This window comes from Echinococcus granulosus (genome assembly GCF_000524195.1).
Source record: "Echinococcus granulosus chromosome Unknown EG_S00007, whole genome shotgun sequence".
Taxonomy (NCBI): Eukaryota; Metazoa; Platyhelminthes; class Cestoda; order Cyclophyllidea; family Taeniidae; genus Echinococcus; species Echinococcus granulosus.
The window spans coordinates 1252179-1266054 of NW_020170387.1; the positions used below are offsets into that span (position 1 = coordinate 1252179).

The 13876-nt window shown below is 37.9% G+C and overlaps 2 protein-coding genes across 2 annotated transcripts; one reads left to right on the forward strand and one right to left on the reverse strand. All coding sequences in view use genetic code 11, as the record gives it.

Annotated features, from left to right (window-relative positions):
• Window positions 1-3227: 3227 nt before the first annotated feature.
• Window positions 3228-3466, forward strand: EGR_01841 (hypothetical protein; the record flags this gene model as incomplete). Its single annotated transcript, XM_024491090.1, has 2 exons — window positions 3228-3287; window positions 3365-3466. The coding sequence occupies 2 exons, from the start codon at window positions 3228-3230 to the stop codon at window positions 3464-3466; spliced, it is 162 nt and encodes a 53-aa protein (XP_024354546.1).
• Window positions 3467-10835: 7369 nt separating this feature from the next.
• EGR_01842 (hypothetical protein) lies at window positions 10836-13468 on the reverse strand (the record flags this gene model as incomplete). The annotated part of the gene is made up of 4 exons (XM_024491091.1): window positions 10836-10941; window positions 10973-11101; window positions 12084-12150; window positions 13429-13468. 4 exons carry the CDS (start codon window positions 13466-13468, stop codon window positions 10836-10838), a joined length of 342 nt encoding a protein of 113 aa, XP_024354547.1.
• Between the last annotated feature and the right edge of the window lie 408 nt (window positions 13469-13876).

The window sequence follows — 13876 nt, forward strand, 5'->3', positions numbered from 1 at the left end:
TCCTCTGCGTGAATTTTAGTCCTATTTTCGCCTTCATGGAGTGATCAGAGTGCACATGCATACGCTGTACTGAGAAGTTGCCTCTTTTTAAAAAGACACTTCATTAAAAAGTGATAGTGCTTAATTGAAGTTTCGTGCCTCTCAACCGCATTGGTTCAAATGTGGTGTTAGGCTGTCCATACGGGAGGCGTTTAAGTCAAACAGAGCTTTTTAATTTCACGGTCATAAAAGGGGAAGCGAATGTGGGCATACTGCACATGGTATTAATAGGCAAATGTTTTATTACACAATAATAGATGGCCCAAATATCATGGGATAGCCCATCCGCCATTGAGGGGTGAGCAACTGTTATGGTACTTGTATGGGACAGCATATGGCCTAAAACTCGCAGATACTTGAGGAGGTTACAAATATGCCTCGGTGATGGGACGCTCGTCCACAGTAAAACATTTGATTGAATGATGTAAGCGTTTCGGAAACGTGCGTGTTTCTGTGTCAGTGCTGATCTTGGAATTGTTGCTTTTCAACCTGCATGACAGCAGTCGTTTCTGTGAACATTCATTAACCTGGAACGCTTGATCCTGAGCAATTAGTCTAATAAAATGTTGTGAAATTTTATGAAGAGGAAATCTTTCTGTAGAAACGTTGGGTACAGTATTTCAAGGTTTACAACTGTGGTAAGCTGGCGCAAATTAAGCACCAAAGCAACATCTCGCACCGATGGAGAGATTAAATAGACGATTCTTTTTCGGCATTGAATGCTGGGATGAGCTCGAGAACATGCCAGGAGGCTGTGCTTGAAAGTGAGTACTTTTGCAACTCCTTGAAACTTGTTATCTCTGATAAACTAAGCAGTCTGAGTTTAACTTCCCCTCCTTCCATATAAGCTCAGCAAATTAGACAAAAATTTGTGCAAACCCGCTGTCTTGAATACATGTTAATTAAAATTTCGATTGTTTCAGCTCCTTAGTCTTTCTCTTTGGTGCGTCACTTATTACCACCACTCACCTTAACTTTGCGTAATAATAAAGCTTCTTTAAGTATTACTGAACATTATCACCGTGAAAAGGTTAGCCCCTTTAAAAAGCGTGATAAGAAGGGAAGGAATGCTTTGCTTGAAAAACAGTCTTGCTTTGAAGTTGAATTTCTGTTCTGCTTTTTAAAAAGCGCTCTTGGGTGGAACAGCTCAAAACCAACTGGATGAGAACGTGTCTTTCAACCGGGCGACATTTTGGTATCGCTCCTTTGCTTTTCCTCGTTTCCAGGTGTTATTCATGTAACTTGCAGACCATAGCGATTAGATGCGTTTCCATTATTTAAAAAAATGGCATAGAACGATCTGTGCAGCCTGGTTATCTTGGAGCAATGGCAAAGCATGGGGTTTAAGGCTGCACCTAACCTTGCCCAAGTTGTGACAGTCCTTGAGCTAACAAGAATGTGATAAATTATACCCCTGTCTTCATTCGGAAAATGAAGTTTTTTGTGGATTACATGATAAAAGTATACCATCCAGTGATTTTTCTAGTGTTAAGAACACACGCTTCAGTTCTTGCCTCTCTTTTTGTATTATAACCAATAACTGACACGATATAGGGCACATTTGATAATCAAGTCCAATGGAACAGAAACTAAGGCTCAACTATTTTGCATTAAGACTGGCGTTTAGCATTGTGTAAAAGCTATACAGTCATTGCATGAATATATATGTAGCGAGAGCCGCTTCATGTTTGAGGACACGTTTTGCCACAGACTAGCCTTACTAACGAGCACTTTTGCTTGACCGACAGCTTCACTCAAGGTACCTTAACCTCACACTTCAACTTTGTTTATTTAACGCAGTACTTCAGTTCAAGCGGGAAAATGCACCGGACAGCAACAACCACACAGATGAGCCTTGTAATAGAGTTAGTCTCTTCCGCTGGAGAGGCCTATCATGCCTACTCCCCTTTGACTAAAGAAAATTGACGATTTTTGTGGGCATTTAATTCTGGTAGCCCAACTTCATGTCTGCCTTATTGGTCAGTCGCGGTGCAGTAAAGTGGCGAATTTACACTAACATTGATGCGACGCATTAGACAATTCCGAATGCAGCAACTGATCCGTCTGTAAAGGTTTATGTAATTCCCAAATCCTTAGGAGAGAAAACCGTTTACTGGTACCCGCGCCAAGTTTGTGCATGGTTTTCAACTGCTGCATACGATGCGGTTCTTGAATGTGATTCAGGTATTGTATTAAATTAGTCAGACTTGTCAAGATAGAGTTGTCCATTGCAGCTTACTGATTGGATGCGAATGGTCTGACTTCCTTTGAGTAGTTTTAGATCAAATTTTCCTAAAGGGGTTGTATGGACCTGGCACAATAAATAGCTTGTTTTGATAAAAATTCGATTCCATTAAAAAAGGTTACTGATTCACTCAAGAAGTAACGAACCATTCAAATCTGAAAAGATTCACATTAGTCAAAATGCATGCATTTTAACTCGTCTGCGTATCAACAAGGGCCTTAAAACTGTTGTTTTTTTTTGATTTCGGAACTTTGTCCACCCTAACTTTCTTATGCCAATGGTGTTCCTAATTAGTAGGCTTCATGAAACACACTTGAAGGAAAATTTCGAAACTACAGATAAACTCGCATTCATTCATACAAAACATTTGATATCCAGCGTTGGTGCATATGATTGAGAAATTTATTCACCTCACTTTTAAGTGTTGTATTTGTATCAACGTTTTTCAGGGCTGTTGTGGTGTAAAGCACTTTATCTTAGTGAAATCATGTTCGACCAGAAATGCTTCATTAAAAACTAAGTTATTTCCTTCAACTAAATTCGTGTCTTTCATTTATTTTCCGTTTTCTTACAATAACTGAACCGAGTCTTGGTATACTAGTCAAGTGGTCTTTGATTGTGTCTTATAATTTTGCCTACAAAAGTCCAAAAACTCACCTGTTTCACCACGTACATTTTCAAAAATAATAAATGTAGTACACTAAAATGTACTGCTAATGCAGTGAATTTAAAAATGTTTGAAAACATTTTGGAAATAATGTGATTAGTACCAAAGCTTGTGCCATTACTCATATCTATGTGGTAACTTTGTTCCCGTGATGGTCCTGAGAACAAATGTACAACTTCGTCAATTTCAATTCGACAAAAGATGTAAAATTCACTAGGTACTTCGAGCTAAGCTTTAGCTAGCAATGCATAACGGATGCATACCCCCTGTAAAATCATGTCACAGCTGGTCATCTTTATTGGCCAACGGTCCAATTCCGCACTATGCGGCCCGGAGGTACGCACGCGGATTGATCATGTGGGTGAGACAACAGGACTGTAGATGCGGCTTGGATGTGTCCTCAATTCTGTCAGCCAGTCAAGACGTCCACGTCAATGGGTGACTCACGCATGGATGGGCGACTAAAGTACAGTAACGGTCCAAACACTGGGCTTCCGCCTATTGGTCCGCCATAGTAGTATACAGGCTCCGTATATGCAACATAGAAAGCGAATAAACTGCAGGGACTAGTGTGCCTGTGCCAGTTTACCCTCTAACTATGGCGGCAGGGGTACCACACTACTGTTATCCCATCCACTGCAAGAAATTGGCTTATTGGCTCTTTCTGATTTAGAACTGGATTATTGACGAATTTGAAAGAAAGCATTTGGTAAGCTTACACCGAAATGAACAATTTTTGAAGCGGCTACGGTTTCCATTTGGTGAACGTTGTGAGTCAGGCGTGACGAGATAGTAAAAAGTATCTTAAGTATGCTATGGGATGGCTTTTACTCGACACATGGTACGGAAGAAAGTGGCCCAACTACATGTAGCAGTATGACTATGAGTCCGCTTGCAAATACTTTACGAGGGTATCGCTGATTCTTTCTTGAAATGTATCATTTTATTCTTAATAACTAGGTAGAGTTACTGCTCCGAATAGTGCTCACTCGCTGTTCCAATCTTTCATGTCACAGGTGCCACGGGGGTGCCAAAAATAGCACATCTTGCCTGTCAACTTTACTCAAAGAAAAACGCACTTCTTCAGACTGGTCGATGTAAAGCTGCACCATTAGAAAAGCAAATGTCTAGGACCATGCTGTGCTATGAATGAGCTCCTCTCTTTACTGAGTTGATAAAGTAGGGGTTTTGTGTCTTTGAAGGAAAGATTTCTCGATATCAGTCGATAGTCAAAATACACTTTACACAACAGTTAAAAATTGATTAAAACTTTTATTCGGAAAAATTTGGTGGTTTTATACATTCTTGGTAAGAATAGTTCTGATTATTTATGCTCAAATCTCAGTGAGGTACGCAGCTCAGCACCCCGCAAAAAAGTTTAAATGTGCATATTTGTTTTTCTAATTCGAATTTCACTTCAAGCGTAATACCTAGGCCATTTTTCATACCAATTTGGCTCCATTCCCACTCCGAAATATGGATAAGGTGCTATTTCTTCAAAATGTTCCTAACGCATGGTAGTTTTTAATTAGCTTAAGCATAGCAATCTAGGCATAAATGTTCCCAACTTTTCATTGTCTGATGTAGTATTTCGTAAATACTATGTACAATGTATTGGAAAAGTTAAATCTCCTAAAATGTTCATTTGAAGACGTTACTAGCTCTTCATAGCATATCTGTTGTTGCAAATATCACAAATCATCTAGTTTCCAGGACAGCTTTTGATCATGCATTGCATTCGATTATATAATAACTGCCGTACTTGGGTCACTCACTTATTATAAGGAAAAGTGTTTTGCTTAAAAGACCGCAATTAAGATATCACAAACGTAAATACACACTTTTCTGTCATTTGCCAGTTTGCAGAATCCGATGTCATCATTCATTCCTCTGTGTGTGTACAGCACGATATTCCTAAGAACTTTTATTCTGCCTTCACAAAAAGAAAAATTGCTATTCCAGAAGGAACTCATTTGGCATTTTAAGTTTCCCCCGCAGGAAAAATTCCCCCGTGTAAGAAAAGAAAAAAAAACAATATCTCACTTTCGAGTACGAATGCGGTCGAATTTATTGACGGCGTGTGTAAAATGGATCTATTGATGATGCTCACGTGAATATATGGGCCAACTACATTGTAGACCACGGAGGTTGGAATATTCTTCTGTGGTTGAGAAGACCCTTACGTGTGACGAGGAGATGGCGAAGCTTAGAAGTACTCCCAGCCTTTCAGCAGACACCTGCACGCGATTAGTTTGCGTGTGGCTACGAATTGGGAAGGTATCGTCGAATAATGCGATTGGCACACATGGTCCTTTAAATGCCTTTTATGGCAGTGGAAATCACTAACGGGAATAAAGAGCTCATTATCACTAAAGTATGGTGGCGGCTCTCTTTGTATTTTTCTTTTCGCGTGAATGGATGGATAACTAATTCGGTTTTATTGCAGCCGGGTAGTGCATTTCATCTTTTAGAATCAGTTGCACAAATTATTCTTGATTTAAATGCTAGAAGTAGTTCGTAATACTTTAAAAAGACTGAAAGACCACAAGCAATAATGACTTTCAACAAAATTTGTGTTTCGAACTCGTAATGTTTCAAAGAAAAGCTTTTGCCTCTGTTACCGCAAATTTCACTTTTGTGAAATCAAATCTTGAAAGGCTTTAACACAGCAAATCAAAAGCTTTAAATCACAAGGTACTTTTAGTGAGGAATGTGAGCAGTTAATCAACAGAGATTTTTTAAGCAAATTCAAAACGTATGCATTTTGGATTCGAGATTTCCATCAAACATGGTTCTCGAATGAATTTCGCGATGGTGTATGTTAAACAATACGAAATATTTATTGATGTTTGTTACACAACCCAAATCCGTGCTTCCTACACTGTTTTTCTTTGAACACCATTTTAGTGCGGACGGCATGGCCACTTCTTTTTGGTGTGAAAAGGCTGCGAATTCAATTCCGCTTCAGCACTGCTCATCAAAGTTATCCTAACAAAAGTAGTTGCTTAGACCTCTCATGTTTGGGAATAAACTGCCCTAAGCATTTGCCAAGTTGTAACATGCAGTGCGTAATAGGCTGAACGATAAGAGGAGGGGCTTGTTAGGTAAACGCATTGCCGTAAATAATTCCCAACACGTTTGTGTATTCATGAAGAGGTAACACTAATTGTTACCGCTGCCTTAGCTATTTTTGAAATGGGATTGTCGCTATTAGAATGGTGGTGAAGTTCCTCGCCTGTGGAGTTTCTTCAACGATAGCAGTGGAGACAAGCAGGATGTTTTATCGTTCTAAAAATAACCGACGAGAAAAGATAAGAAGTGCCATTTTTTCAGCGATAGCTTTGTAGTCGCGATATGTTGACTTGCTGAGAATTCGAATCACGCAGACGCAATAAAATCTACTAACGTTTATCGTGGAGGCTTGATTTTATCACTACGGTGTCAAATGTCCCTACAGTATCCCCGAAACTTGAGCACTTGCTTGAAACATTAATTTTATCATCGAATAAACGAAAAAAACTTTTTCTGCTGAATTATTAACAATGCGACTGGTCTATTTCTGGATTTATTTGAGCGGCTGATTGTGTTATTTAGGTAAGGCTGACCTTTAAAGCTTAAATTCCGGTTTTAACCCAAAAAGAAAGGTGCAAAATTAAACGTTAATTCAGGAACTCCAGCCCTTAATTACTTATCGTGAGAGCCTCCGAGAAATTACACATTAATCAAATTGTGAGTTTTGCTTTTTTGAATACCACTGCACATTAAGACAATCCCTAAGCTTATTTTATCATTATTCCGGATTGAGAGTCTCAGGTTTTTTGTCTCTTAGGTGGAGAGTTTTGTTAAGGTTTGTTACTTGTGTTCTAATAAAATAAATTTACTGAAATTTTATTTTTGGTTATAATGTTCACTTTGTTAAGCGATTTGAAGAACCTTAGACACTAATTTGTTGTAAAATAATTAGGAATGAATTATTTTATTTCCCTAAGGTATCCCAGTATCACATCGAGGATTTGAAAACATCTATTCCTTGAAAATCCTTTAACTCTCGATTTTAGTAAGGGAGCCGCTTTGGGTCTCCGACATTGTAAACTGGCCTCCATGGCATGCTAGTAGTTTCAAGCCGTACTGCACGTAGCATTTACATATTCTACCCGAGTATTATGCCTTCTCTCGTCTTTAGTGAAGTCTTGGGGCGCTACATTACTATCGTGCAAAAAACAGGCTTTTCAACAAACTAAATCCTAAAGATACCATCTTTGTTAGTGTATAGGTTTGTATGTTTCCATTCAAAATGAATTCAGCACAGCAAGATAAAATACAGGATGTTGGTTACTAAATATGTTTTAAACATCTAACCAGCCATCAGAAGCCCTAACTTTTGTTTCTTTAACTAGTATTGAGACACATTTAGATAAATTTGGCGAACTAATTTACACCGATTTAGGAGATCACGAACGATATTTTTAGATGCTGATTTAGAAGACAAATTTTGCCCAGGAAGATATTGAATACGTTAATTGTCGAGAGGAGGTAATTTAAAACAGAAATCAAATCCAAGATCACCACTTCTTGAAATCTGTCATTTGGAATCTGACTTATACTTTTTTCCTAAATGAGCACAAAGTCGTCAAGGAAAGTGATAAAAAGTAGACGTAGAATTAGTCTAAAATAGACATAGCAACACAACGTGCATCGTTGTTAGTGAAAGTATTTAGCGATTGAATGGCATGTTTAACTGTGTGTTTAACTAGGCTAGCACTTCGGCCCCTGCAGGTTGTACTTCCATTCTGCGGTATGGCCTTCAGGGCATATAAATATCCCCACAGCTCTCATGTACGACAGCAATATATTTTCTACCGTACCGCTTTGGCTTATTACAACTTCGGGTAAGGCTCACGAAGCTACAATTAAACTACAAATGTACTTCAAGGAGTAATACATTCAGGCTGCAAATCACTTTACCTTATTACCCTCATAAGCAAAAGTATGCCAGAGTGAGTGTCATAGAGCATTTGTTTGATCGTTTATTTTAACTTGCGGATAACCAAGAAATCATGGTCATTTCTAGCTTGTGTTTCAGCCGAGGCAATATTAGTGCTACTGAACACTAGTTGTTTGTAAACGACAGACATGCTAACGTTTAAAAATAAAGATTCTTGTAGTCTGACTTCCCATTGTTTACGTTTAGGGATGTTTGAGTTAGCGTAAAAACGTACTTGTTACATCTATGTATTTCCCTTCAAGAGGTAGCAAAGGTCAATCATAATCGGTAGTGCCACCGGTGTTTTGTCTTCTTTGCATTTCAGGCCTAACATTCAGATACAACTTAGGGGTCATTACTATGAGCACTTTGGGTCAATCTTGTGATGTACTGTTGGATGAAAACCCACAATGACAAGGGTACGATAAGAGTCGTATTACACTAATATATGAGTAATTTGAGACAAAGTAATATAAGAAATCCTGCACTCATTAGCTTCTATAAATGGACAATGTTTACTGTTTTCATCGGCTGATTAATGCTAATACAGTCTTTAGTGTCGACATTTGACAACGAACAAATGATAGCTTTAAAGGGTAATTTTGTGTTTGTCTCATCTCAAAGCAGCAGATGGTGTGAATCTAGTAAGAACTGCAGCGCCTCTTTTAAGGGCAGAGTAATTTTCTGGAACCTGTGTAATCAGTGTTCCCTGAAAAAGTGGATGAAGAGTACTTGCAAAACTAAATAATTTTCAGTGACCATCGAAATCAATTCAGTAAATTTCAGGTTTATGTTATGGTTGACAAATTGTAACGAATTCAATACAGCTTTCACATTTTTCATTTTCTCTGAATAAATCATTGCACGAAACATATTAGTCTATCAACACAGAGTTCTTGAGTGACTACCCTTGGAAGATATGGGTAAAGTCGCAGAAAGAATGGTTGACCTATGCTGATCCTGGTAATAAATCGCTAGTAATTTAGGGTCACTCGAAAATCATGGCTCGGAGATGGTGATTAGCAACCTTATGTTTATTTAATCATTCGTTATGTCACATTTTAAACTTAGGAAACAATGAGATGAGAGGGATCTTTTTTCCAACTAGGACAACTCAAAATACAATCACTGATTCAAGTCGAGGACTGTTTCGAAATGCAGAACGTAACCCTTGATCTGTTTCCAAACTAGTGTGCTTGGAAAGTAATTCATTATAGCCTCAATGCACCCTTTTCATTGTAGGAAAACAGAAAATCTTCAAAGCCACTTCAACAAATTTGATGGATAATTAATCACAATGAACAAGTTTTAGAAAATTGGAATTGTAGGAGCGAAACAATTAAGTGATTGAAACGATACTATAAAAGTAGCTAGGTAGATGAGTGGCATATTTACAGAAATCCCCACGAAAGTCCCAAATGCTGCAAAATGATTTTTTTCTACCAAAGGTTTTTTTTGGATTAACGTTGGAGGCGTAGCTTACAATGTTCAAAAAGATCTCAGAAACTGCTGCTGCCAATGGTTGAAGCAAAATTCAACTGCACCAGGAACAGGAGTTGTAAAAATAGGGATAACTTTCTGAAATTCACGAAAATGGAATTTCACCTTTTAACTCCGCCCTCTGTAGCTAGTCAATTAAAAAGTAGTTCTGAGGTAATCTGCCGGTTCGACCCATAAGTCGAATTTCTAGACGTAGCGAGCGTTATGTGAAGTGCCGGTGACTAAATTAGTCTACGGGTTTACTATTTTTGAAACAGAATTTAATGTCAATTTATCGCTGCAGTCGGTTTAGTCTTCGAGACCAGGGGCCATTACTGTAAGGAAAATCGTTGCCTAAAAACATTTAGAAATAACTGTAATTCGGAAATATAAATGGTTGGAAATAGACACAACTTTATCTTCATCGTAAATGAATTCGAAACATGCCACTAAGTACTATTTATCCCTCTGTTAAGATCCTAAAAATAAACTACCGCAAATTTTTGCACCCATAATATGGAATTTATGCACTTTTTGGCACAGTAAACCCAAAACTGCCTTGCTTTTACCTTTGAGAGTCTTCAACTGACTGGGATCAATGCCAATTCCAATTTAAAGTGGACCATGATGCGAGTTTCGGCATCGGATTGAAAGCCTAAATCTTTTAATGAAAGATTATTAAGCTACCCCACAAGGAGGCTATATTTATGGGTCATAATTAAGCTTGGAAACTCAGCAGCTTTGCGTTTTTAATGCAAAACTTTAACCTTCTTCCTCAATTGAAATATTTTCAAAATGTGTTTGTTTCGATTATCATAAAACCGGAACCAGGTAGAGGCAGTTGGAAAGGGATAACTTTTTCGATTTGGTATGGGAAAACCCGACGAAAATGTCAATCTCAAATGGAGAAATGACACTAATGCTTGAGTTAAAAACTAGATTTATTAGTTTGCTCTAAAAATTCAAATTATTGGTTGCAGACATGTTTTAAGGGCTCTGTATCACGGAGAGTGATCAAAACTGAGGAAAATTAGCAATACTTTAGTGTGATATTATGACACGCTATCAGTATGCCTCAATGCCGGTGAAATTATGACTAAGATTGATGGAGTACTGACTTACTTTTCGATGTAGATCTCGTCACCAATAGTCACGATGATAACCTCAGACGCTATAGAACCACCTCAAAAATTTCCAATTAAGTTTGGCAAAGTCACCTGTTACCTTTGATGTGAATAGGCACAATTAATTACTATTCTGAGGTGTTACGGGTGTAGCTTAGAGGGGAGGCAAAGATTTACCAGTTGGTGAAAAGGCTTTGTACATTTTCGAAGAACGAATGTGGTCAGGTTAAATGCCACATATCTACAAGCTTTAAAGTGCGCATGCCTTATTTTGACATAAAAGGTGAATAGATTTTATCATTTGAATTGGAATTTGTAATCAATGGCTAAATGCTGACCGGTAATAAGGTTTAGTACATGCCTTATTAATGGTTGGGAAGTATTCAGTGGTGAAGTCCACATTCTAAATAATTCTTTTTCATGTAAGGATTTACCTAATAAGCTCTGGTCCTGAATACAAAGCAGTATTGCCGGAAGCTTTTACTTGAACCCGTATTCTAAATACAGCGTCAGTTGAAGCTTTCAAATGTTCAAATGGAAGTTTGGCTTTATTTGAAGCAGACCTAATGAATACGAAGCAATTTTAGGACTAAACGGTTTAATTTAATTTAATATTCCTGAAGTAGATAATTACTTCAAAATCTAGCTTTATTTCAATGTGCGAATTTCCTTGCTTACAAATTTAGTACGTTAAGTTGTGCTCACGGTGTCATAGGGAAGGGAAATCGTATATGCATCCACACATCTTTTGCCCTTCTTCCGCATATCAGAACAGTGTGCGAGAATCTCCACTTTCGGTCAAAACAAAAAATGTAGTCATGCATAGCGAATTGTCTCTCAAGGCGGCTATTATGTAGTGGGATCGTAACAATCTAGGATGTGCTCTTTTTAGAGTTAGAACAGTAGATCAATAGTAGGCTAGTGAATGTGTTAGGGTTAGCATGTAGGTACATAGTACACGGTGAGTTACAAGGCTTTGAAAGTCGAAATCATTTCGTTTTAGTACAGTTGAAGATTCTCTACATAATGTGTCGATATGCAAAATTATTGATCCCTAATAATGGAGTGGTGAAAATTTTTAGAAAAGTGGCATAAACTATTTGCTGCATGTTCGGGAAATCAGCGAAGTACTGGTTTAACTGAGTTGAATACACTGCTAATGTAATACCAAAATGAAGCAGAGTTGCGCATTCCCATTGTCTCTGAAAATGAGGGAACGCGAAGTGTTCCGATAATTTCCAATACTGCTTAGTCATGTTTGAGAATTCTTGCTTATTTTGTTTGTGCAAAATGAAGCTCTGTAGGGTAAAGCAATGACCGGCACGGTTAAGCAAATGAAGACCTATATGGCAACCGCAACTGAAAGCAGAAAATACTATTTACAATGGGATACCCACGCTCTATCTGAACTTTTCACTGCCCCCGCTAAGGAGAACCTTGAGATTTTCCAGGATCTTTGACACTAGGTACTTTCCCGGGAATAAAATAAGGTAGTCACTTTACGTTTTTATCTAATCTGCATGATCTAGCTTTTTCTACTCTCACTTCATTAATATCAAGTACTTAGAGAGCAATTTTAGTTTACAGATAGATAGCCATAATAGCAACATAGCTAAAAGTTAAACTTAAAGTTTTGCAAAAGGTGTCTCTATCTTTCTTGAGGTCTCTTTATGGAATAACTTAAGAAGCGAATCGAATGGTTAATGGAGGTCGTATAATATCTGCGAGGATTTCCGACTTATGGCCATATTGTCTGACGAGTTTATGCCAAAACAAATGCCGCCAATTACTGTTCCTCTCAGGCTGTACCAGTATGTCTAATCCAATTCGCTGCTATAATACGAAACTCTTGCTTTTTACTTGCGATCCAATTGCTCCATTCCTAAGAAACGTTTCTGTTCCTTATTAGTAATTTTCTTGGACTCCCAGGAGCGATGTATCATGTATGCTAGCTCCATAACACTTTCGCACGAATCTTCCAAGCAAAAGACCCTATTAATGATCCGCCCCGCTTCTTAGACCAGTTGTTTGTGCTTCATTTTTATTTAAGTTTCGTCTTGTCTTTTTAGAATTTTTTTACCTTTGCACAGCCAAAAGTGTCGCATGGTTTTAATGCCACTGGTAATAAAGCCATCCACCATAAGCATGGTTTAAAATTACTACACCAATTCCAGAGGTGGCTCAGGGTTAGTGTGTTCTGATCTGCTTTGACATTTCGAGGCAAATATGAGCGAGAATGGCGTTTACGTCAAAATTAAATGTGCGCAGTTGTTAAGTGTCTTTTAATGATCCAGAGAAAAATAGCTTTCCAACACTCCTACAGGGATAAATAGGAATGGGTCCATTCCACATTTTTAAAATAAGTGAAGAATTTCTCCCTTTTACTAATTGCCTAGCTATTTTTCAATCATATCAATGCTTAAAGAGTTTCGAGACTATAACAATGCATTAAACGTGGGATGTGGCCATTCTACTGCATTGGAGAAATTTTAATCTAGACGAGTGGAAAATTAGGTTTATTTATACATATGGCAGCAAAATCTATTACCAATCTAAAATGTTGCTGAATACGTACTTTCAATCCTATCACTCAGTGGCAGAAATCAAATTAAACCCTACTTAGGCGTATTTCTACCACATGGAACGAGGTCATGGCATAAAACTGTGTTTACGAGTCTAGTCTCACATTTGACACAGCATACAGTACACCATACCCTAATTGTTAGTTGCCTCATAAAGAGGAAATCGTTCCATGAGAAGCCGGCGGAAGATGTGAATTGTATAATGTGTGTTCAGAAATGCGATCTTCAAATGAGCTCTTGCAAAGTCTGTAAACCTTTGAATTCGATTTGTGTGTTTAGAGATGCTCACTGCTAAAGTTTAAACTTACCGCATACACATTCATCTGTTGGTAAGTTAAATGCATACATTTAAATCGGGATTTTAAGTAGCTTAGAAAGATCAGAAGTACAAATTTAACAGCAATATTAAAACACTAAAACCTGAGTAAACTTCTATTTGGATCTTGGGTTTGCCTTTTCTATAGGACAAATGTATGCCGTATCCCTAGAACCGTCAACAGTTGCCGATTGGCCACCCAATATTTTTAATTACTGTTTCCATCGACCTTCGGCCACTAAAAATGAGAGCACTATACGAGCACCCCAGCTTACAGCATAAAACGTGTGAAAGTAATGAAAAATTTTGCCTATTTTTGAGGAGAAGAGCTGTGAGATGATACCTTTATTTCGCTAAGCGCGAGTTCCGGGGGCACAGAAGTGGCATTTCATAAAATCCGTTTTGTTAAAAAAAAAAACAAATTTTAATTTCCAGATACA